General features: G+C 51.1%; 1 protein-coding gene across 2 annotated transcripts; it reads right to left on the bottom strand.

Moving 5' to 3' along the window:
* Window positions 1–148: 148 nt before the first annotated feature.
* Window positions 149–25,927, bottom strand: LOC117969363 (transcription initiation factor TFIID subunit 6-like). 2 transcript variants are annotated; one of them, XM_059021021.1, is made up of 16 exons: window positions 25,787–25,927; window positions 25,483–25,652; window positions 24,517–24,679; window positions 23,603–23,689; window positions 23,134–23,287; window positions 22,976–23,032; window positions 22,529–22,612; window positions 22,244–22,383; window positions 21,458–21,535; window positions 20,235–20,336; window positions 17,612–17,794; window positions 6,734–6,808; window positions 3,661–3,786; window positions 2,899–3,072; window positions 2,610–2,804; window positions 149–644 (listed from the first exon to the last, which is right to left on the bottom strand). In XM_059021021.1, the coding sequence occupies exons 3-16, from the start codon at window positions 24,670–24,672 to the stop codon at window positions 339–341; spliced, it is 1,917 nt and encodes a 638-aa protein (XP_058877004.1). In that variant the 5' UTR covers window positions 24,673–24,679; window positions 25,483–25,652; window positions 25,787–25,927; the 3' UTR covers window positions 149–338. The 2 variants fall into 2 exon arrangements, with proteins under 2 accessions (XP_058877004.1, XP_058877005.1); XM_059021022.1 differs by having other exon boundaries at window positions 24,517–24,696; window positions 25,484–25,652.
* Between the last annotated feature and the right edge of the window lie 170 nt (window positions 25,928–26,097).

Here is a 26,097-nt window from a genome sequence, read left to right as displayed (position 1 = left end):
CACACACACGCACACACACACACACACACACACACACACACACACACACACACACACACACACACACACACACACACATACACAGCATTGCTTTCCTGGGACCGTGTCAAAGGAACTCCATTCATACAAATACAAACAGCACAAGCAGTTCAAAGAAACAAAGAAAAGGTTTATTAAAACAAATCCAAGTGATTAGAATGAGGGATCTGGTCTGTATAAACATGCAAGCCCGGCACGCAAGAGTCCTGGAACCAGAGCCAAGGGGGAGGCTAAACAGAGATATGAAAGAGGGCTGCAAACAGGGGGTACTGGAGATGAACTGTCCTCCTGTCGCGCTCTCAGTGGGAAGGCTGGGGGGACTGGTTCCCAGTAGCAGGGCTGTCGGCTCTCTCCAGTTTGACGCTGGTCGCGCTGTTTGACTCCAGGGCAGGGGAGGGGGTCAGTGTTTTGCTGTCTCCGGCGGGAGGAAGTGACACGACAATGTACTTCTGCATCGTGCGTGAGGCCCCGCCCCCTCCTGACAGAGGCCCCGCCCCCTGTGTGTGCCCTCCCTCCAGCTTCACCAGCGGCTGCAGACTGGGAACTGTGGAGGTGACTGGAGACGTACTGGTGACCGAGGACTGAGCAGAGCTTAGAGTGATCACCTGGGGAGAGGAGAAAGGGAAGCAGGGAGAGAGGAGAGAGGAGAGAGGGGGAAGCAGGGAGAGAGGAAAGAGGAGAGGGGGAAACAGGGAGAGAAGAGAGAGGGGGGGAGAGATTTATTTGTATAAGGTTTACAGTTTTCAAAACATTTTAGGTATGTGTTTTTGTACAAACTCTAGATGTGTATTAATATGTGTGGACCAACACTGGAAGCGTGCCTGTGCATCGTCCTGCACCAGAGTCCCACGTTCAGCCTCATGCACACACAGCAGCCTATAGGACACACTGTATCCAGACTGACACACAGCAGCCTATAGGACACACTGTATCCAGACTGACACACAGCAGCCTATAGGACACACTGCATCCAGACTGACACACAGCAGCCTATAGGACACACTGCATCCAGACTGACACACAGCAGCCTATAGGACACACTGTATCCAGACTGACACACAGCAGCCTATAGGACACACTGTATCCAGACTGACACACAGCAGCCTATAGGACACACTGTATCCAGACTGACACACAGCAGCCTATAGGACACACTGTATCCAGACTGACACACAGCAGCCTATAGGACACACTGTATCCAGACTGACACACAGCAGCCTATAGGACACACTGTATCCAGACTGACACACAGCAGCCTATAGGACACACTGCATCCAGACTGACACACAGCAGCCTATAGGACACACTGTATCCAGACTGACACACAGCAGCCTATAGGACACACTGTATCCAGACTGACACACAGCAGCCTATAGGACACACTGCATCCAGACTGACACACAGCAGCCTATAGGACACACTGTATCCAGACTGACACACAGCAGCCTATAGGACACACTGTATCCAGACTGACACACAGCAGCCTATAGGACACACTGTATCCAGACTGACACACTGTATCCAGACTGACACACAGCAGCCTATAGGACACACTGTATCCAGACTGACACACAGCAGCCTATAGGACACACTGCATCCAGACTGACACACAGCAGCCTATAGGACACACTGTATCCAGACTGACACACAGCAGCCTATAGGACACACTGTATCCAGACTGACACACAGCAGCCTATAGGACACACTGTATCCAGACTGACACACAGCAGCCTATAGGACACACTGTATCCAGACTGACACACAGCAGCCTATAGGACACACTGTATCCAGACTGACACACTGTATCCAGACTGACACACAGCAGCCTATAGGACACACTGTATCCAGACTGACACACAGCAGCCTATAGGACACACTGTATCCAGACTGACACACAGCAGCCTATAGGACACACTGTATCCAGACTGACACACAGCAGCCTATAGGACACACTGTATCCAGACTGACACACAGCAGCCTATAGGACACACTGTATCCAGACTGACACACAGCAGCCTATAGGACACACTGTATCCAGACTGACACACAGCAGCCTATAGGACACACTGTATCCAGACTGACACACAGCAGCCTATAGGACACACTGTATCCAGACTGACACACAGCAGCCTATAGGACACACTGTATCCAGACTGACACACAGCAGCCTATAGGACACACTGTATCCAGACTGACACACAGCAGCCTATAGGACACACTGTATCCAGACTGACACACAGCAGCCTATAGGACACACTGTATCCAGACTGACACACAGCAGCCTATAGGACACACTGTATCCAGACTGACACACAGCAGCCTATAGGACACACTGTATCCAGACTGACACACAGCAGCCTATAGGACACACTGTATCCAGACTGACACACAGCAGCCTATAGGACACACTGTATCCAGACTGACACACAGCAGCCTATAGGACACACTGTATCCAGACTGACACACAGCAGCCTATAGGACACACTGTATCCAGACTGACACACAGCAGCCTATAGGACACACTGTATCCAGACTGACACACAGCAGCCTATAGGAAATCGTATCTGTACCTGCTGTGTTGTGGTGCTGCCCGTGCTCGATGACATCACAATGAACTTGGTGGGCGGCGGCGAGGGCTGGGTGGGGGTCGAAGGTCGCGCGGAGACCAGTGTCTGCATGGGCAGCGTGATGGAACTGGGAACCTTGATGATACTGGGGGTCCTGGAAGACTGAGCGCCCTGAGACAGCGTCAGAGTGGGTCTGGGCTGAGAGAGAGAGAGAGAGAGAGAGAATGAGGGGGAGGGGGAGAGCGTGAGCGAGCGTGGCTGGGCTGAGACACACTGCAGTGTGGATACAGACCTGTGTGATGGTGAGGGTGGTCCGGTTCACTTGCTGAGCCTGCATGGCTGCCTGTGCTCTTGCCTTCACCACGTGTGTGCACAGCATGGGCCCCAGGTAGCCGTACTCCACCCGGTACTGCTCCTGGTTATCAGGGGGGCTGCGCATCTTAGCGAGGACCGGGGCACAGTGCTTCTGCAGAGAGAGGGGAGGGGAGAGAGAGGAGAGCTTAGCTGCAGATATACAGACACACAGAGAGCCAGGGAGACACACTCACAGAGAGACAGGGAGACACACTCACAGAGAGACAGGGACACACACTCACAGAGAGACAGGGAGACACACACTCACAGAGAGACAGGGAGACACACACTCACAGAGAGACAGGGACACACACACACAGAGAGACAGGGACACACACACACAGAGAGACAGGGACACACACTCACAGAGAGACAGGGACACACACTCACAGAGAGACAGGGACACACACACACACACACACTCACAGAGAGACAGGGACACACACACACACACACACTCACAGAGAGACAGGGACACACACACACACACACACACACACACACACACTCACACACACACACACTCACACACACACACACAGAGAGACAGGGAGACACACACACACACTCACAGAGAGACAGGGACACACACACACACACACACACACACACACACACACACACACACACACACACACACACACAGAGAGACAGGGACACACACACACACACACACACACACACACACACACACACACACCAGCAGCAGGCTCTGCACGTGATCGGCTCCGATCTTGTCGATGTTGCCGACGATCGGTCCCTCGTTTACAGCCTTGACCCGAGAGCCCTCCACCTGCAGCCTCGGGATAATCAGGGTCTTAATAACCTGAGAGAGAACAGCAGAGTTAATGCACACAGTGTGATACAACCCCTACACACACACACACACTGCCAGCACAGCCATTCTGCTCTAGACCCGAGAGCCCTCCACCTGCAGCCTCGGGATAATCAGGGTCTTAATAACCTGAGAGAGAACAGCAGAGTTAATGCACACAGTGTGATACAACCCCTACACACACACACACACACTGCCAGCACAGCCATTCTGCTCTAGACCCGAGAGCCCTCCACCTGCAGCCTCGGGATAATCAGGGTCTTAATAACCTGAGAGAGAACAGCAGAGTTAATGCACACAGTGTGATACAACCCCTACACACACACACACACACTGCCAGCACAGCCATTCTGCTCTAGACCCGAGAGCCCTCCACCTGCAGCCTCGGGATAATCAGGGTCTTAATAACCTGAGAGAGAACAGCAGAGTTAATGCACACAGTGTGATACAACCCCTACACACACACACACACTGCCAGCACAGCCATTCTGCTCTAGACCCGAGAGCCCTCCACCTGCAGCCTCGGGATAATCAGGGTCTTAATAACCTGAGAGAGAACAGCAGAGTTAATGCACACAGTGTGATACAACCCCTACACACACACACACGCTGCCAGCACAGCCATTCTGCTCTAGACCCGAGAGCCCTCCACCTGCAGCCTCGGGATAATCAGGGTCTTAATAACCTGAGAGAGAACAGCAGAGTTAATGCACACAGTGTGATACAACCCCTACACACACACACACGCTGCCAGCACAGCCATTCTGCTCTAGACCCGAGAGCCCTCCACCTGCAGCCTCGGGATAATCAGGGTCTTAATAACCTGAGAGAGAACAGCAGAGTTAATGCACACAGTGTGATACAACCCCTACACACACACACACACTGCCAGCACAGCCATTCTGCTCTAGACCCGAGAGCCCTCCACCTGCAGCCTCGGGATAATCAGGGTCTTAATAACCTGAGAGAGAACAGCAGAGTTAATGCACACAGTGTGATACAACCCCTACACACACACACACACTGCCAGCACAGCCATTCTGCTCTAGACCCGAGAGCCCTCCACCTGCAGCCTCGGGATAATCAGGGTCTTAATAACCTGAGAGAGAACAGCAGAGTTAATGCACACAGTGTGATACAACCCCTACACACACACACACACTGCCAGCACAGCCATTCTGCTCTAGACCCGAGAGCCCTCCACCTGCAGCCTCGGGATAATCAGGGTCTTAATAACCTGAGAGAGAACAGCAGAGTTAATGCACACAGTGTGATACAACCCCTACACACACACACACACTGCCAGCACAGCCATTCTGCTCTAGACCCGAGAGCCCTCCACCTGCAGCCTCGGGATAATCAGGGTCTTAATAACCTGAGAGAGAACAGCAGAGTTAATGCACACAGTGTGATACAACCCCTACACACACACACACACTGCCAGCACAGCCATTCTGCTCTAGACCCGAGAGCCCTCCACCTGCAGCCTCGGGATAATCAGGGTCTTAATAACCTGAGAGAGAACAGCAGAGTTAATGCACACAGTGTGATACAACCCCTACACACACACACACACTGCCAGCACAGCCATTCTGCTCTAGACCCGAGAGCCCTCCACCTGCAGCCTCGGGATAATCAGGGTCTTAATAACCTGAGAGAGAACAGCAGAGTTAATGCACACAGTGTGATACAACCCCTACACACACACACACACTGCCAGCACAGCCATTCTGCTCTAGACCCGAGAGCCCTCCACCTGCAGCCTCGGGATAATCAGGGTCTTAATAACCTGAGAGAGAACAGCAGAGTTAATGCACACAGCGCGACACAGCGCCTATACACACAGTGTGATACAACCCCTACACACACACACACACTGCCAGCACAGCCATTCTGCTCTAGACCCGAGAGCCCTCCACCTGCAGCCTCGGGATAATCAGGGTCTTAATAACCTGAGAGAGAACAGCAGAGTTAATGCACACAGCGCGACACAGCGCCTATACACACAGTGTGATACAACCCCTACACACACACACACACTGCCAGCACAGCCATTCTGCTCTAGACCCGAGAGCCCTCCACCTGCAGCCTCGGGATAATCAGGGTCTTAATAACCTGAGAGAGAACAGCAGAGTTAATGCACACAGTGTGATACAACCCCTACACACACACACACACTGCCAGCACAGCCATTCTGCTCTAGACCCGAGAGCCCTCCACCTGCAGCCTCGGGATAATCAGGGTCTTAATAACCTGAGAGAGAACAGCAGAGTTAATGCACACAGCGTCTATACACACAGCGTGATACAACCCCTACACACACACACACACTGCCAGCACAGCCATTCTGCTCTAGACCCGAGAGCCCTCCACCTGCAGCCTCGGGATAATCAGGGTCTTAATAACCTGAGAGAGAACAGCAGAGTTAATGCACACAGTGTGATACAACCCCTACACACACACACACACTGCCAGCACAGCCATTCTGCTCTAGACCCGAGAGCCCTCCACCTGCAGCCTCGGGATAATCAGGGTCTTAATAACCTGAGAGAGAACAGCAGAGTTAATGCACACAGTGTGATACAACCCCTACACACACACACACACTGCCAGCACAGCCATTCTGCTCTAGACCCGAGAGCCCTCCACCTGCAGCCTCGGGATAATCAGGGTCTTAATAACCTGAGAGAGAACAGCAGAGTTAATGCACACAGCGTCTATACAACCCCTACACACACACACACACTGCCAGCACAGCCATTCTGCTCTAGACCCGAGAGCCCTCCACCTGCAGCCTCGGGATAATCAGGGTCTTAATAACCTGAGAGAGAACAGCAGAGTTAATGCACACAGCGTCTATACAACCCCTACACACACACACACACTGCCAGCACAGCCATTCTGCTCTAGCACCCCCCCTGGTGGTGGTTTTACTCACATCATGCCCCAACTCAGCCAGCCCAGCGATGCAGCCATAACGAGTCGTCCACTGAGTCTTCTCATCCAGCCAGCTCTGAGAGAGAGACAGAGACAGAGAGAGAGAATCACACACATTATCTTCTCATCCAGCCAGCTCTGAGAGAGACAGAGAGAGAGAGAGAGAATCACACACATTATCTTCTCATCCAGCCAGCTCTGAGAGAGACAGAGAGAGAGAGAGAATCACACACATTATCTTCTCATCCAGCCAGCTCTGAGAGAGAGACAGAGACAGAGAGAGAGAATCACACACATTATCTTCTCATCCAGCCAGCTCTGAGAGAGACAGAGAGAGAGAGAGAGAATCACACACATTATCTTCTCATCCAGCCAGCTCTGAGAGAGACAGAGACAGAGAGAGAGAATCACACACATTATCTTCTCATCCAGCCAGCTCTGAGAGAGACAGAGACAGAGAGAATCACACACATTATCTTCTCATCCAGCCAGCTCTGAGAGAGAGACAGAGACAGAGAGAGAGAATCACACACATTATCTTCTCATCCAGCCAGCTCTGAGAGAGAGACAGAGACAGAGAGAGAGAATCACACACATTATCTTCTCATCCAGCCAGCTCTGAGAGAGACAGAGAGAGAGAGAGAGAATCACACACATTATCTTCTCATCCAGCCAGCTCTGAGAGAGACAGAGAGAGAGAGAGAATCACACACATTATCTTCTCATCCAGCCAGCTCTGAGAGACAGAGACAGAGAGAGAGAATCACACACATTATCTTCTCATCCAGCCAGCTCTGAGAGAGACAGAGACAGAGAGAATCACACACATTATCTTCTCATCCAGCCAGCTCTGAGAGAGACAGAGACAGAGAGAGAGAATCACACACATTATCTTCTCATCCAGCCAGCTCTGAGAGAGACAGAGACAGAGAGAGAGAATCACACACATTATCTTCTCATCCAGCCAGCTCTGAGAGAGACAGAGACAGAGAGAGAATCACACACATTATCTTCTCATCCAGCCAGCTCTGAGAGAGACAGAGAGAGAGAGAGAGAATCACACACATTATCTTCTCATCCAGCCAGCTCTGAGAGAGACAGAGACAGAGAGAGAATCACACACATTATCTTCTCATCCAGCCAGCTCTGAGAGAGACAGAGAGAGAGAGAGAATCACACACATTATCTTCTCATCCAGCCAGCTCTGAGAGAGAGACAGAGACAGAGAGAGAATCACACACATTATCTTCTCATCCAGCCAGCTCTGAGAGAGACAGAGACAGAGAGAGAGAATCACACACATTATCTTCTCATCCAGCCAGCTCTGAGAGAGACAGAGACAGAGAGAGAATCACACACATTATCTTCTCATCCAGCCAGCTCTGAGAGAGACAGAGACAGAGAGAGAATCACACACATTATCTTCTCATCCAGCCAGCTCTGAGAGAGACAGAGACAGAGAGAGAGAATCACACACATTATCTTCTCATCCAGCCAGCTCTGAGAGAGAGGAGAGAGAGAGAATCACACACATTATCTTCTCATCCAGCCAGCTCTGAGAGAGACAGAGACAGAGAGAGAGAATCACACACATTATCTTCTCATCCAGCCAGCTCTGAGAGAGACAGAGACAGAGAGAGAGAATCACACACATTATCTTCTCATCCAGCCAGCTCTGAGAGAGACAGAGACAGAGAGAGAGAATCACACACATTATCTTCTCATCCAGCCAGCTCTGAGAGAGACAGAGACAGAGAGAGAATCACACACATTATCTTCTCATCCAGCCAGCTCTGAGAGAGACAGAGACAGAGAGAGAATCACACACATTATCTTCTCATCCAGCCAGCTCTGAGAGAGACAGAGACAGAGAGAGAATCACACACATTATCTTCTCATCCAGCCAGCTCTGAGAGAGACAGAGACAGAGAGAGAATCACACACATTATCTTCTCATCCAGCCAGCTCTGAGAGAGACAGAGACAGAGAGAGAATCACACACATTATCTTCTCATCCAGCCAGCTCTGAGAGAGACAGAGACAGAGAGAGAATCACACACATTATCTTCTCATCCAGCCAGCTCTGAGAGAGACAGAGACAGAGAGAGAATCACACACATTATCTTCTCATCCAGCCAGCTCTGAGAGAGACAGAGACAGAGAGAGAATAACACACATTATCTTCTCATCCAGCCAGCTCTGAGAGAGACAGAGACAGAGAGAGAATCACACACATTATCTTCTCATCCAGCCAGCTCTGAGAGAGACAGAGAGAGAGAGAGAATCACACACATTATCTTCTCATCCAGCCAGCTCTGAGAGAGACAGAGACAGAGAGAGAATCACACACATTATCTTCTCATCCAGCCAGCTCTGAGAGAGACAGAGACAGAGAGAGAATCACACACATTATCTTCTCATCCAGCCAGCTCTGAGAGAGAGAGAGACAGAGAGAGAGAATCACACACATTATCTTCTCATCCAGCCAGCTCTGAGAGAGACAGAGACAGAGAGAGAATCACACACATTATCTTCTCATCCAGCCAGCTCTGAGAGAGAGAGAGACAGAGAGAGAGAATCACACACATTATCTTCTCATCCAGCCAGCTCTGAGAGAGACAGAGACAGAGAGAGAATCACACACATTATCTTCTCATCCAGCCAGCTCTGAGAGAGACAGAGACAGAGAGAGAGAATCACACACATTATCTTCTCATCCAGCCAGCTCTGAGAGAGACAGAGACAGAGAGAGAATCACACACATTATCTTCTCATCCAGCCAGCTCTGAGAGAGACAGAGACAGAGAGAGAGAATCACACACATTATCTTCTCATCCAGCCAGCTCTGAGAGAGACAGAGACAGAGAGAGAATCACACACATTATCTTCTCATCCAGCCAGCTCTGAGAGAGAGAGAGACAGAGAGAGAGAATCACACACATTATCTTCTCATCCAGCCAGCTCTGAGAGAGACAGAGACAGAGAGAGAATCACACACATTATCTTCTCATCCAGCCAGCTCTGAGAGAGACAGAGAGAGAATCACACACATTATCTTCTCATCCAGCCAGCTCTGAGAGAGACAGAGACAGAGAGAGAATCACACACATTATCTTCTCATCCAGCCAGCTCTGAGAGAGACAGAGACAGAGAGAGAGAATCACACACATTATCTTCTCATCCAGCCAGCTCTGAGAGAGAGAGAGACAGAGAGAGAGAATCACACACATTATCTTCTCATCCAGCCAGCTCTGAGAGAGACAGAGAGAGAGAGAGAATCACACACATTATCTTCTCATCCAGCCAGCTCTGAGAGAGACAGAGACAGAGAGAGAATCACGCACATTATCTTCTCATCCAGCCAGCTCTGAGAGAGACAGAGACAGAGAGAGAATCACACACATTATCTTCTCATCCAGCCAGCTCTGAGAGAGACAGAGACAGAGAGAGAGAATCACACACATTATCTTCTCATCCAGCCAGCTCTGAGAGAGACAGAGACAGAGAGAGAATCACACACATTATCTTCTCATCCAGCCAGCTCTGAGAGAGACAGAGACAGAGAGAGAATCACACACATTATCTTCTCATCCAGCCAGCTCTGAGAGAGACAGAGACAGAGAGAGAGAATCACACACATTATCTTCTCATCCAGCCAGCTCTGAGAGGGAGGGAGAGAGAATCACACACATTATCTTCTCATCCAGCCAGCTCTGAGAGAGAGAGACAGAGAGAGAATCACACACATTATCTTCTCATCCAGCCAGCTCTGAGAGAGACAGAGAGAGAGAGAGAATCACACACATTATCTTCTCATCCAGCCAGCTCTGAGAGAGACAGAGACAGAGAGAGAGAATCACACACATTATCTTCTCATCCAGCCAGCTCTGAGAGAGACAGAGACAGAGAGAGAGAATCACACACATTATCTTCTCATCCAGCCAGCTCTGAGAGAGAGGGAGAGAGAGAGAGAGAATCACACACATTATCTTCTCATCCAGCCAGCTCTGAGAGAGACAGAGACAGAGAGAGAGAGAATCACACACATTATCTTCTCATCCAGCCAGCTCTGAGAGAGACAGAGAGAGAGAGAGAATCACACACATTATCTTCTCATCCAGCCAGCTCTGAGAGAGAGAGAGACAGAGAGAGAATCACACACATTATCTTCTCATCCAGCCAGCTCTGAGAGAGAGAGAGAGAGAGAGAATCACACACATTATCTTCTCATCCAGCCAGCTCTGAGAGAGACAGAGAGAGAGAGAATCACACACATTATCTTCTCATCCAGCCAGCTCTGAGAGACAGAGACAGAGAGAGAGGGAGGGAGAGAGAATCACACACATTATCTTCTCATCCAGCCAGCTCTGAGAGAGACAGAGAGAGAGAATCACACACATTATCTTCTCATCCAGCCAGCTCTGAGAGAGACAGAGACAGAGAGAGAATCACACACATTATCTTCTCATCCAGCCAGCTCTGAGAGAGAGAGAGACAGAGAGAGAATCACACACATTATCTTCTCATCCAGCCAGCTCTGAGAGAGACAGAGACAGAGAGAGAGGGAGGGAGAGAGAGAATAACACACATTATCTTCTCATCCAGCCAGCTCTGAGAGAGAGAGACAGAGAGAGAATCACACACATTATCTTCTCATCCAGCCAGCTCTGAGAGAGACAGAGACAGAGAGAGAATCACACACATTATCTTCTCATCCAGCCAGCTCTGAGAGAGAGAGAGAGAGAGAGAATCACACACATTATCTTCTCATCCAGCCAGCTCTGAGAGAGACAGAGACAGAGAGAGAATCACACACATTATCTTCTCATCCAGCCAGCTCTGAGAGAGAGAGAGAGAGAGAGAATCACACACATTATCTTCTCATCCAGCCAGCTCTGAGAGAGAGAGAGACAGAGAGAGAATCACACACATTATCTTCTCATCCAGCCAGCTCTGAGAGAGACAGAGACAGAGAGAGAGGGAGGGAGAGAGAATCACACACATTATCTTCTCATCCAGCCAGCTCTGAGAGAGACAGAGACAGAGAGAGAGAATCACACACATTATCTTCTCATCCAGCCAGCTCTGAGAGAGAGAGACAGAGAGAGAATCACACACATTATCTTCTCATCCAGCCAGCTCTGAGAGAGACAGAGACAGAGAGAGAGAGAATCACACACATTATCTTCTCATCCAGCCAGCTCTGAGAGAGACAGAGACAGAGAGAGAATCACACACATTATCTTCTCATCCAGCCAGCTCTGAGAGAGACAGAGACAGAGAGAGAGGGAGGGAGAGAGAATAACACACATTATCTTCTCATCCAGCCAGCTCTGAGAGAGAGAGAGAGAGAGAGAGAATCACACACATTATCTTCTCATCCAGCCAGCTCTGAGAGAGACAGAGACAGAGAGAGAATCACACACATTATCTTCTCATCCAGCCAGCTCTGAGAGAGACAGAGACAGAGAGAGAGGGAGGGAGAGAGAATAACACACATTATCTTCTCATCCAGCCAGCTCTGAGAGAGAGAGAGACAGAGAGAGAGGGAGGGAGAGAGAATCACACACATTATCTTCTCATCCAGCCAGCTCTGAGAGAGACAGAGAGAGAGAATCACACACATTATCTTCTCATCCAGCCAGCTCTGAGAGAGACAGAGACAGAGAGAATCACACACATTATCTTCTCATCCAGCCAGCTCTGAGAGAGACAGAGACAGAGAGAGAGAATCACACACATTATCTTCTCATCCAGCCAGCTCTGAGAGAGACAGAGACAGAGAGAGAGGGAGGGAGAGAGAATCACACACATTATCTTCTCATCCAGCCAGCTCTGAGAGAGACAGAGACAGAGAGAGAGAATCACACACATTATCTTCTCATCCAGCCAGCTCTGAGAGAGACAGAGACAGAGAGAGAATCACACACATTATCTTCTCATCCAGCCAGCTCTGAGAGAGACAGAGACAGAGAGAGAGGGAGGGAGAGAGAATAACACACATTATCTTCTCATCCAGCCAGCTCTGAGAGAGAGAGAGAGAGAGAGAATCACACACATTATCTTCTCATCCAGCCAGCTCTGAGAGAGACAGAGACAGAGAGAGAATCACACACATTATCTTCTCATCCAGCCAGCTCTGAGAGAGACAGAGACAGAGAGAGAGGGAGGGAGAGAGAATAACACACATTATCTTCTCATCCAGCCAGCTCTGAGAGAGACAGAGAGAGAGAATCACACACATTATCTTCTCATCCAGCCAGCTCTGAGAGAGACAGAGACAGAGAGAATCACACACATTATCTTCTCATCCAGCCAGCTCTGAGAGAGACAGAGACAGAGAGAGAGAATCACACACATTATCTTCTCATCCAGCCAGCTCTGAGAGAGACAGAGACAGAGAGAGAGGGAGGGAGAGAGAATCACACACATTATCTTCTCATCCAGCCAGCTCTGAGAGAGACAGAGACAGAGAGAGAATCACACACATTATCTTCTCATCCAGCCAGCTCTGAGAGAGACAGAGACAGAGAGAGAGAATCACACACATTATCTTCTCATCCAGCCAGCTCTGAGAGAGACAGAGACAGAGAGAGAATCACACACATTATCTTCTCATCCAGCCAGCTCTGAGAGAGAGAGAGAGAGAGAGAATCACACACATTATCTTCTCATCCAGCCAGCTCTGAGAGAGACAGAGAGAGAATCACACACATTATCTTCTCATCCAGCCAGCTCTGAGAGAGACAGAGACAGAGAGAGAATCACACACATTATCTTCTCATCCAGCCAGCTCTGAGAGAGAGAGAGAGAGAGAGAATCACACACATTATCTTCTCATCCAGCCAGCTCTGAGAGAGACAGAGAGAGAATCACACACATTATCTTCTCATCCAGCCAGCTCTGAGAGAGACAGAGACAGAGAGAGAATCACACACATTATCTTCTCATCCAGCCAGCTCTGAGAGAGACAGAGACAGAGAGAGAGGGAGGGAGAGAGAATCACACACATTATCTTCTCATCCAGCCAGCTCTGAGAGAGACAGAGACAGAGAGAGAGAATAACACACATTATCTTCTCATCCAGCCAGCTCTGAGAGAGACAGAGACAGAGAGAATCACACACATTATCTTCTCATCCAGCCAGCTCTGAGAGAGACAGAGACAGAGAGAGAGAATCACACACATTATCTTCTCATCCAGCCAGCTCTGAGAGAGACAGAGACAGAGAGAATCACACACATTATCTTCTCATCCAGCCAGCTCTGAGAGAGACAGAGACAGAGAGAGAGAATCACACACATTATCTTCTCATCCAGCCAGCTCTGAGAGAGACAGAGACAGAGAGAGAATCACACACATTATCTTCTCATCCAGCCAGCTCTGAGAGAGAGAGAGAGAGAGAGAATCACACACATTATCTTCTCATCCAGCCAGCTCTGAGAGAGACAGAGAGAGAATCACACACATTATCTTCTCATCCAGCCAGCTCTGAGAGAGACAGAGACAGAGAGAGAATCACACACATTATCTTCTCATCCAGCCAGCTCTGAGAGAGACAGAGACAGAGAGAGAATCACACACATTATCTTCTCATCCAGCCAGCTCTGAGAGAGACAGAGAGAGAGAGAGAGAATCACACACATTATCTTCTCATCCAGCCAGCTCTGAGAGAGACAGAGACAGAGAGAGAATCACACACATTATCTTCTCATCCAGCCAGCTCTGAGAGAGACAGAGACAGAGAGAGAATCACACACATTATCTTCTCATCCAGCCAGCTCTGAGAGAGACAGAGACAGAGAGAGAGGGAGGGAGAGAGAATCACACACATTATCTTCTCATCCAGCCAGCTCTGAGAGAGAGAGAGACAGAGAGAGAGAATCACACACATTATCTTCTCATCCAGCCAGCTCTGAGAGAGAGAGACAGAGAGAGAGAATCACACACATTATCTTCTCATCCAGCCAGCTCTGAGAGAGACAGAGACAGAGAGAGAATCACACACATTATCTTCTCATCCAGCCAGCTCTGAGAGAGACAGAGACAGAGAGAGAATCACACACATTATCTTCTCATCCAGCCAGCTCTGAGAGAGAGAGAGAGAGGGAGAGAGAATAACACACATTATCTTCTCATCCAGCCAGCTCTGAGAGAGACAGAGACAGAGAGAGAGAATCACACACATTATCTTCTCATCCAGCCAGCTCTGAGAGAGACAGAGAGAGAGAGAGAGAGGGAGGGAGAGAGAATCACACACATTATCTTCTCATCCAGCCAGCTCTGAGAGAGAGAGACAGAGAGAGAGGGAGGGAGAGAGAATAACACACATTATCTTCTCATCCAGCCAGCTCTGAGAGAGACAGAGACAGAGAGAGAGAATCACACACATTATCTTCTCATCCAGCCAGCTCTGAGAGAGACAGAGACAGAGAGAGAGGGAGGGAGAGAGAATCACACACATTATCTTCTCATCCAGCCAGCTCTGAGAGACAGAGAGAGAGAGAGAGAGGGAGGGAGAGAGAATCACACACATTATCTTCTCATCCAGCCAGCTCTGAGAGAGAGAGAGAGAGGGAGAGAGAATAACACACATTATCTTCTCATCCAGCCAGCTCTGAGAGAGACAGAGACAGAGAGAGAATCACACACATTATCTTCTCATCCAGCCAGCTCTGAGAGAGACAGAGACAGAGAGAGAGGGAGGGAGAGAGAATCACACACATTATCTTCTCATCCAGCCAGCTCTGAGAGACAGAGAGAGAGAGAGGGAGGGAGAGAGAATCACACACATTATCTTCTCATCCAGCCAGCTCTGAGAGAGACAGAGAGAGAGAGAGAGGGAGGGAGAGAGAATCACACACATTATCTTCTCATCCAGCCAGCTCTGAGAGAGACAGAGACAGAGAGAGAATCACACACATTATCTTCTCATCCAGCCAGCTCTGAGAGAGACAGAGACAGAGAGAGAGGGAGGGAGAGAGAATCACACACATTATCTTCTCATCCAGCCAGCTCTGAGAGACAGAGAGAGAGAGAGAGAGGGAGGGAGAGAGAATCACACACATTATCTTCTCATCCAGCCAGCTCTGAGAGAGAGAGGGAGAGAGAGAGAGGGAGGGAGAGAGAATAACACACATTATCTTCTCATCCAGCCAGCTCTGAGAGAGACAGAGACAGAGAGAGAGGGAGGGAGAGAGAATCACACACATTATCTTCTCATCCAGCCAGCTCTGAGAGAGACAGAGACAGAGAGAGAATCACACACATTATCTTCTCATCCAGCCAGCTCTGAGAGAGAGAGGGAGAGAGAGAGAGGGAGGGAGAGAGAATAACACACATTATCTTCTCATCCAGCCAGCTCTGAGAGAGACAGAGACAGAGAGAGAGGGAGGGAGAGAGAATAACACACATTATCTTCTCATCCAGCCAGCTCTGAGAGAGACAGAGACAGAGAGAGAGGGAGGGAGAGAGAATCACACACATTATCTTCTCATCCAGCCAGCTCTGAGAGAGAGAGAGAGAGAATAACACACATTATCTTCTCATCCAGCCAGCTCTGAGAGAGACAGAGACAGAGAGAGAGGGAGGGAGAGAGAATCACACACATTATCTTCTCATCCAGCCAGCTCTGAGAGAGACAGAGACAGAGAGAGAATCACACACATTATCTTCTCATCCAGCCAGCTCTGAGAGAGAGAGGGAGAGAGAGAGAGGGAGGGAGAGAGAATAACACACATTATCTTCTCATCCAGCCAGCTCTGAGAGAGACAGAGACAGAGAGAGAGGGAGGGAGAGAGAATCACACACATTATCTTCTCATCCAGCCAGCTCTGAGAGAGACAGAGACAGAGAGAGAATCACACACATTATCTTCTCATCCAGCCAGCTCTGAGAGAGACAGAGACAGAGAGAGAGAATCACACACATTATCTTCTCATCCAGCCAGCTCTGAGAGAGAGAGGGAGAGAGAGAGAGGGAGGGAGAGAGAATAACACACATTATCTTCTCATCCAGCCAGCTCTGAGAGAGACAGAGACAGAGAGAGAGGGAGGGAGAGAGAATAACACACATTATCTTCTCATCCAGCCAGCTCTGAGAGAGACAGAGACAGAGAGAGAGGGAGGGAGAGAGAATCACACACATTATCTTCTCATCCAGCCAGCTCTGAGGGAGGGAGGGACAGAGTGAGAGAGAGAGAGAGAGAATCACACACATTATCTTCTCATCCAGCCAGCTCTGAGAGAGACAGAGACAGAGAGAGAGGGAGGGAGAGAGAATCACACACATTATCTTCTCATCCAGCCAGCTCTGAGAGAGACAGAGACAGAGAGAGAGGGAGGGAGAGAGAATAACACACATTATCTTCTCATCCAGCCAGCTCTGAGAGAGACAGAGACAGAGAGAGAGGGAGGGAGAGAGAATCACACACATTATCTTCTCATCCAGCCAGCTCTGAGAGAGACAGAGACAGAGAGAGAGGGAGGGAGAGAGAATAACACACATTATCTTCTCATCCAGCCAGCTCTGAGAGAGACAGAGACAGAGAGAGAGGGAGGGAGAGAGAATAACACACATTATCTTCTCATCCAGCCAGCTCTGAGAGAGGGAGGGACAGAGAGAGAGGGAGGGAGAGAGAATCACACACATTATCTTCTCATCCAGCCAGCTCTGAGGGAGGGAGGGACAGAGAGAGAGGGAGAGAGAGAGAATAACACACATTATCTTCTCATCCAGCCAGCTCTGAGAGAGACAGAGACAGAGAGAGAGGGAGGGAGAGAGAATAACACACATTATCTTCTCATCCAGCCAGCTCTGAGGGAGGGAGGGACAGAGTGAGAGAGAGAGAGAGAGAGAGGGAGACACACAGGGCAGGTACCTTGGTGAATGTCTTGGTGATCCTCGATTGGATGTTGTTGGTCGTGGTGCTGAAGGTCTTGCAGCTCTGAGCCATGAGCCGCGCGGCGAAGTCCCGGAGAGCCCAGTGATTATCCACGTCGGGGCGCAGGCACAGCTGCCGGCTCACTATACACGTAACCACTGCTGGGATGAGCTCGTGGAGCTGAGGAGGGGAGGAGAGGAGAGAGGAGGGGGAGAGGGAGAGAGGAGAGAGGAGGAGGGGAAGAGAGGGGAGAGGAGGGGGGAGAGGGAGAGAGGAGGGGAGGAGGGAAGAGAGGAGGGAGAGAGGAGGGGAGGAGAGGAGAGTGGAAGAGAGGAGGGGAGGAGAGGGAGAGAGGAGGAGAGGAGGGGAAGAGAGGGAGAGAGGAGAGGAGAGGGAGAGAGGAGGAGGGGAAGAGAGGGGAGAGGAGGGGGGAGAGGGAGAGAGGAGGGAGGAGAGGAGGGAGAGAGGAGGGGAGGAGAGGAGAGTGGAAGAGAGGAGGGGAGGAGAGGGAGAGGAGAGGAGAGAGGGAGAGAGGAGGAGGGGAAGAGAGGGGAGAGGAGGGGAGAAGAGGGAGAGAGGAGAGGAGAGAGGAGGAGGGGGAAGAGAGGGGAGAGGAGGGGAGGAGAGGGAGAGAGGAGGGGAAGAGAGGGGGGGAGGAGAGGAGGGGAGGAGGGGAGGGAGAGAGGAGAGAGGAGGAGGGGAAGAGAAGGGAGAGGAGGGGAGGAGAGGAGAGAGGAGGAGGGGAAGAGAGGGGAGAGGAGGAGGGGAAGAGAGGGGAGAGGAGGAGGGGAAGAGAGGGGAGAGAGGAGGGGAGGAGGGAAGAGAGGAGGGAGAGAGGAGGGGAGGAGAGGAGAGTGGAAGAGAGGAGGGGAGGAGAGGGAGAGAGGAGGAGAGGAGGGGAAGAGAGGGAGAGAGGAGAGGAGAGAGGGAGAGAGGAGGAGGGGAAGAGAGGGGAGAGGAGGGGGGAGAGGGAGAGAGGAGGGAGGAGAGGAGGGGAGGAGGGAAGAGAGGAGGGAGAGAGGAGGGGAGGAGAGGAGAGTGGAAGAGAGGAGGGGAGGAGAGGGAGAGGAGAGGAGAGAGGGAGAGAGGAGGAGGGGAAGAGAGGGGAGAGGAGGGGAGAAGAGGGAGAGAGGAGAGGAGAGAGGAGGAGGGGGAAGAGAGGGGAGAGGAGGGGAGGAGAGGGAGAGAGGAGGGGAAGAGAGGGGAGAGGAGGGGGGAGGAGGGGAAGAGAAGGGAGAGGAGGGGAGGAGAGGAGAGAGGAGGAGGGGAAGAGAGGGGAGAGGAGGGGGGAGAGGGAGAGAGGAGGGGAGGAGGGAAGAGAGGAGGGAGAGAGGAGGGGAGGAGAGGAGAGTGGAAGAGAGGAGGGGAGGAGAGGGAGAGAGGAGAGGAGAGAGGGAGAGAGGAGGAGGGGAAGAGAGGGGAGAGGAGGGGGGAGAGGGAGAGAGGAGGGAGGAGAGGAGGGAGAGAGGAGGGGAGGAGAGGAGAGTGGAAGAGAGGAGGGGAGGAGAGGGAGAGAGGAGAGGAGAGAGGGAGAGAGGAGGAGGGGAAGAGAGGGGAGAGGAGGGGAGAAGAGGGAGAGAGGAGAGGAGAGAGGAGGAGGGGGAAGAGAGGGGAGAGGAGGGGAGGAGAGGGAGAGAGGAGGGGAAGAGAGGGGGGGAGGAGAGGAGGGGAGGAGGGGAGGGAGAGAGGAGAGAGGAGGAGGGGAAGAGAAGGGAGAGGAGGGGAGGAGAGGAGAGAGGAGGAGGGGAAGAGAGGGGAGAGGAGGAGGGGAAGAGAGGGGAGAGGAGGGGGAGAGGGAGAGAGGAGGGGAGGAGAGGAGAGTGGAAGAGAGGAGGGGAGGAGAGGGAGAGAGGAGGAGAGGAGGGGAAGAGAGGGAGAGAGGAGAGGAGAGAGGGAGAGAGGAGGAGGGGAAGAGAGGGGAGAGGAGGGGGGAGAGGGAGAGAGGAGGGAGGAGGAGGGGAGGAGGGAAGAGAGGAGGGAGAGAGGAGGGGAGGAGAGGAGAGTGGAAGAGAGGAGGGGAGGAGAGGGAGAGGAGAGGAGAGAGGGAGAGAGGAGGAGGGGAAGAGAGGGGAGAGGAGGGGAGAAGAGGGAGAGAGGAGAGGAGAGAGGAGGAGGGGGAAGAGAGGGGAGAGGAGGGGAGGAGAGGGAGAGAGGAGGGGAAGAGAGGGAAAGAGGGAGAGAGGAGGGGAGGAGAGGAGGGGAGGAGGAGAGTAGTGGAGGACAGGAGGAGAGGAGAGAGGAGGGGAGGAGAGGGGAGAGGAGAGAGGTACAGTCATGTTTCCTGAAGGTACATTTCAAGGTAATTGTAATGTTTGTTCTGCACTCATGTATACGCATCCTTGTATCCCCGCACTCTTAAAGGCTGCTTCACGGTTCAGCTGTGCGACCGTCACCCAGGGAGACCTCCAGATTTCTAGTCTGTGATCCGGGTTGAATTTCTTCTCTCGTCTCGCAGCACTGAAGTCTGAAGCAGCCTGTGACTGCTCTGCCACAGCCTTCACCTGCATTTCTATCTGAGCTGTTCTCTCTGGAGCAGTGGTGTGACTGCAGGGGGCGGGCGGGGTTAGGGCGGGGTGGGGCGGGGTGGGGCGGGGTTAGGGCAGGGTGGGGCGGGGCTTACGTATTTCTCCAGGTACAGAGTGGGATTGTCCATCAGGGCTTTCACCATCCGCATGAGATATATGAGCAGAGCCAGGTTATTCTGCACGACGTTCACACGCACCTGAGAGAGGGGGAGAGGGGATACAGAGCGACCGTGAGAAACACACACACAGAGAGAGACTGACACAGAGAGAGAGACTGACACACACACAGAGAGACTGACACACACACAGAGAGAGAGAGAGACTGACACACACACAGAGAGAGAGACTGACACACACAGAGAGAGAGACTGACACACACACAGAGAGAGAGACTGACACACACACACACAGAGAGAGACTGACACACACACAGAGAGAGAGACTGACACACACACAGAGAGAGAGACTGACACACACACAGAGAGACTGACACAGAGAGAGAGACTGACACACACACAGAGAGACTGACACACAGAGAGAGACTGACACACACAGAGAGAGACTGACACACACAGAGAGAGAGACTGACACACACACACACAGAGAGACTGACACACACACAGAGAGAGAGACTGACACACACACAGAGAGAGAGACTGACACACACACAGAGAGAGAGACTGACACACACACAGAGAGACTGACACACACACAGAGAGAGAGAGAGACTGACACACACACAGAGAGAGAGACTGACACACACACAGAGAGAGAGACTGACACACACACAGAGAGAGAGAGAGACTGACACACACACAGAGAGAGAGACTGACACACACACAGAGAGAGAGACTGACACACACACAGAGAGAGAGACTGACACACACAGAGAGAGAGAGACTGACACACACAGAGAGAGAGAGAGAGACTGACACACACACAGAGAGAGAGACTGACACACACACAGAGAGAGAGACTGACACACACAGAGAGAGAGAGAGAGACTGACACACACACAGAGAGAGAGACTGACACACACACAGAGAGAGAGACTGACACACACACAGAGAGAGAGACTGACACACACACAGAGAGAGAGACTGACACACACACAGAGAGAGACTGACACACACACAGAGAGAGAGACTGACACACACACAGAGAGAGAGACTGACACACACACAGAGAGAGACTGACACACACACAGAGAGAGAGACTGACACACACACAGAGAGAGAGACTGGCACACACAGAGAGAGAGAGAGACTGACACACAGAGAGAGAGAGACTGACACACAGGGCTGTTTGCAGCACTCACCCCCTCTGATATGAAGGTGCTGAATCTGGGCAGCATCTGGTAGAGCCCGGGGTCTGTAGCGATACTCTGCAGCGCCTCCTGGAGGACAGAGAGGGGAGACATGTACACTGACACTGCTGCTTGAAATCGATTATATAGAAGAGACTCCTCTCCAGCATAGACAGTAACCCTAACCCTCTCCTCTACAGTAATGACACTCAGTCCTCTCTAGACAGTAACCCTCTCCTCTACAGTAATGACACTCAGTCCTCTCTAGACAGTAACCCTGACCCTCTCCTCTACAGTAATGACACTCAGTCCTCTCTAGACAGTAACCCTCTCCTCTACAGTAATGACACTCAGTCCTCTCTAGACAGTAACCCTCTCCTCTACAGTAATGACACTCAGTCCTCTCTAGACAGTAACCCTCTCCTCTACAGTAATGACACTCAGTCCTCTCTAGACAGTAACCCTCTCCTCTACAGTAATGACACTCAGTCCTCTCTAGACAGTAACCCTAACCCTCTCCTCTACAGTAATGACACTCAGTCCTCTCTAGACAGTAACCCTCTCCTCTACAGTAATGACACTCAGTCCTCTCTAGACAGTAACCCTCTCCTCTACAGTAATGACACTCAGTCCTCTCTAGACAGTAACCCTCTCCTCTACAGTAATGACACTCAGTCCTCTCTAGACAGTAACCCTCTCCTCTACAGTAATGACACTCAGTCCTCTCTAGACAGTAACCCTAACCCTCTCCTCTACAGTAATGACACTCAGTCCTCTCTAGACTGTGGGGATACTCACGGCTCTCTTTGCCTCGCAGGAGCCCACGCATGCCTCTGTGATCTCTTTGTAATAAAGCTGCTGCTCCACTGACAGCTCGTGGGTGCTGCGTGGCTTCAGCTTCATAGCAGAGCCTTCCAGCAGCTTCTTCTTGTCTTTACCTGAGAGAGAGGGAGGAGAGACCGAGACCAGATATTGAGACAGACGTTGGGTTGTGCGCAGAGCCTGCCTGCCTGCTGTCTGCCCCGGGTTCAAGGACTGAAACAGGAAATTCACCCTTAATGTCTGCCGCCCCTTGACCTTTACCTTGCAGCTGCCCCTCCTCTTCCTGTCCGGGTTTCACAGCCTTCAGCGGCTCAGTGGACTCAGCCTTCTGCTGCTCCTTCGGGGCTGAAAACAGAGCAGACACGACTCATCAAACACAGAGCACTGAGCAGACACGACAAACACAGAGCACAGAGCAGACACGACTCATCAAACACAGAGCACTGAGCAGACACGACAAACACAGAGCACAGAGCAGACACGACTCATCAAACACAGAGCACAGAGCAGACACGACTCATCAAACACAGAGCACAGAGCAGACACGACTCATCAAACACAGAGCACAGAGCAGACACGACTCAAACACAGAGCACAGAACTTATCCCTTTCGACAAACGCTATACTATGTTCTATACAGGCATATGAAGAAAGAGCCTAACAACCCAGCAGGCACATCACAATGCAACTCCCATGATGCTCTCTGACCTGGGGGCGGGTTCTCTGGAATGGCGGGCTGCACTCCTTCGATGCTTAACCAATGGGCTGCAAGGGAGACAGGAAACAGAGGAAGTATGTGTGGTTACAGGGGCCAGTACGGCTGGTGTGACAATAGACAGGTTCTTTATCAGAACAAGAAGTGATACCTTTCATGGACACGTCGAGCGGAACCCTGGGAAGGGGCGTGTTGATGATGTCACTCAGGTCCACCTCCTTCTCCTCGTAGAAGTAGAGCTCTCTACCGCCCCCGCTGGCGAAACGGAATGGGATGAAATCCTGAGCGTGGAAACCATAGAGGGGCTGGAGAGGGAGAGAGCATTCATAAACACAGAGACCCAGGGACCGAGGAGCGAGCATTCACAAACACAGAGACCCGGGGACCGAGGAGAGAGCATTCACAAACACAGAGACGCGGGGACTGAGGAGAGAACATTCACAAACACAAAGGGACTGGGGAAAGGAGAGGGGGAGAGAGCGTGGAGAGAGAGAGAGAGAGAGAGAGAGAGAGAGAGAGAGAGAGAGAGAGAGAGAGGGGAAAAGATTAGGCAACAGAGGCATGGTGGATGAGATGGGGAGAGGGAGACGACAGACGAAGCGAACGGGACGGCTCCTCACCTCGACGTTCTTCAGTTTGAGAGCGTAGTCGATGTCACTCGTCATCAGCTTGCGCCTCTTACCGTGATGCATGAACTTCAGAGCGTCCTGAGAACACAGACACACTGAGCTTCAGAGCGTCCCGAGAACACAGACACACTGAGCTTCAGAGCGTCCCGAGAACACAGACACACTGAGCTTCAGAGCGTCCCGAGAACACAGACACACTGAGCTTCAGAGCGTCCCGAGAACACAGACACACTGAGCTTCAGAGCGTCCCGAGAACACACACACACTGAGCTTCAGAGCGTCCCGAGAACACACACACACTGAGCTTCAGAGCGTCCCGAGAACACAGACACACTGAGCTTCAGAGCGTCCCGAGAACACAGACACACTGAGCTTCAGAGCGTCCCGAGAACACAGACACACTGAGCTTCAGAGCGTCCCGAGAACACAGACACACTGAGCTTCAGAGCGTCCCGAGAACACACACACACTGAGCTTCAGAGCGTCCCGAGAACACACACACACTGAGCTTCAGAGCGTCCCGAGAACACACACACACTGAGCTTCAGAGCGTCCCGAGAACACAGACACACTGAGCTTCAGAGCGTCCCGAGAACACAGACACACTGAGCTTCAGAGCGTCCCGAGAACACAGACACACTGAGCTTCAGAGCGTCCCGAGAACACAGACAGACTGAGCTTCAGAGCGTCCTGAGAACACAGACACACTGAGCTTCAGAGCGTCCTGAGAACACACACACACACACAGACGCACATCATGGCCTGGGCTGATTTAGGTCATGCTCTGATATTGTGCTGCACACAGTGTGTCTAATCACATCGACAGACAGACAGACAGTTCAGATAGACAGAGACAGTCTCATCGTACAGACAGACAGACAGCGTGCTCAGACGCTGGCACTGACCTGTGCGATCTCTTTGATCCGGTAGCTGACCTCCTCACTCAGCACCTGGCACGTCTCCTCCTGCATCTGAGAGACCCCGATGGACTCTGCGATCCCCTTCATCGACTCCGTGGGGAGCAGCGTGTTACTGAGCTTCGAGCGCCTCTCCTCAGCCATGATCCCCCTGAGAGAGAGAGAGTCAGAGAGAGAGCGAGAGAGAGAGTGTTACTGAGACCCCGATGGACTCTGCGATCCCCTTCATCGACTCCGTGGGGAGCGCCTCCCCTCAGCCATGATCCCCCTGAGAGAGAGAGAGTCAGAGAGAGAGCGAGAGAGAGAGAGTGTTACCGAGACCCCGATGGACTCTGCGATCCCCTTCATCGACTCCTCCGTGGGGAGCGCCTCCCCTCAGCCATGATCCCCCTGGGAGAGGGTTAGTGGGATACTGAGCTTCCACCTGTTCAGGACAGTGGGGTGGCCAGGGAGGTGGTTTTAGGGTGTTGAACCCGAAATGAATTATTCAACTACGTGAGACAATAAAAAATATCTGCCACGTGGAAACATCTCGATCCATCACCAGCATCCGACCCCCCCACCCCGAAACGCAATCCAGGCGAGTCACCACTATCTTAATAATAATAATAATAATAATAATAATAATAATAATAATAATAATAATAACACATTTCTGCTTCTGTTTTAATAAAGTGGGTTACAGTATTACACGTGTGGTTAATAATTGTAACAGTGGCGACTGTGCGCCGCTGTAATTGCACTGGCTCGTCTGTGAGCCGAGCCGCATTCCTACACGCTCTCATTTTCTCAAACAGACCCAATAACGTTTCGGATTAATACCAGAAACGCGAATCTCACGCCGATCGGAGAGAAGTCCTTTAGTTGTTTTCAAGAATAATTGCAGGAGAATCTGTATTATTATTATTTTTACGCGCATACATATCTTTTGATGTAGGAAAAGTTTAAACTTACCTTTTAGTTTAAACGGTTAATAAATATCCACAGGGAAGGCTATCGCGGGAAACGCGCCGTGTTTGAAGCTTCAGGGCTTTTGTTTAATTTCTCATTACTCTTGTTTGAGATCCGGTCAGACTTTATGAAAATCCGCCATTTTGCTCGTGTCTGTGAAACAGTGCCAGGAACTGACAGGGTGAAGGCAAATAATAAAAACATTCACATTTCAGTTAGCACAACATATAATCACGAAGAGATACACCAAATATAAAATATAATTAATTAACTACATTGTGAGTTAATTATAAGAAACAAAACTTACACCACGTGCTAGCAATTTCGCCAAACATATACTGTATATATATATTATATTAGCTTCCAGGACCTGTTTCTGTGTTTCGGAAATCACTTCGTCAGTTCTGGAACGGCGCGCATGCCCAATGCCCTTACGGTAACTCCACTCCCGTAGAGCGCATGCCCAATGCCCTTACAGTAACTCCACTCCCGTAGGGCGCATGCCCAGTGCCCTTACGATAACTCCACTCCCGTAGGGCGTATGCCCAATGCCCTTACGATAACTCCACTCCCGTAGAGCGCATGCCCAGTGCCCTTACGATAACTCCACTCCCGTAG

The sequence above is a fragment of the Acipenser ruthenus genome, unplaced genomic scaffold, assembly GCF_902713425.1.
Source record: "Acipenser ruthenus unplaced genomic scaffold, fAciRut3.2 maternal haplotype, whole genome shotgun sequence".
Taxonomy (NCBI): domain Eukaryota; kingdom Metazoa; phylum Chordata; class Actinopteri; order Acipenseriformes; family Acipenseridae; genus Acipenser; species Acipenser ruthenus.
This window is presented reverse-complemented; position numbering and strand designations above follow the sequence as displayed.

Bases quoted from the DNA above. Each gene is read 5' to 3' on its own strand.
- LOC117969363 (XM_059021021.1), bottom strand. From the start codon at position 24,672: ATGGCTGAGGAGAGGCGCTCGAAGCTCAGTAACACGCTGCTCCCCACG. The intron at 20,337-21,457 runs GTGAGTGCTGCA...CCCCTCTCTCAG, and splicing joins GCACCTTCATATCAGAGGGG to GTGCGTGTGAACGTCGTGCA. The intron at 6,809-17,611 runs GTACCTGCCCTG...TCTCTCTCTCAG, and splicing joins TCACCAAGACATTCACCAAG to AGCTGGCTGGATGAGAAGAC.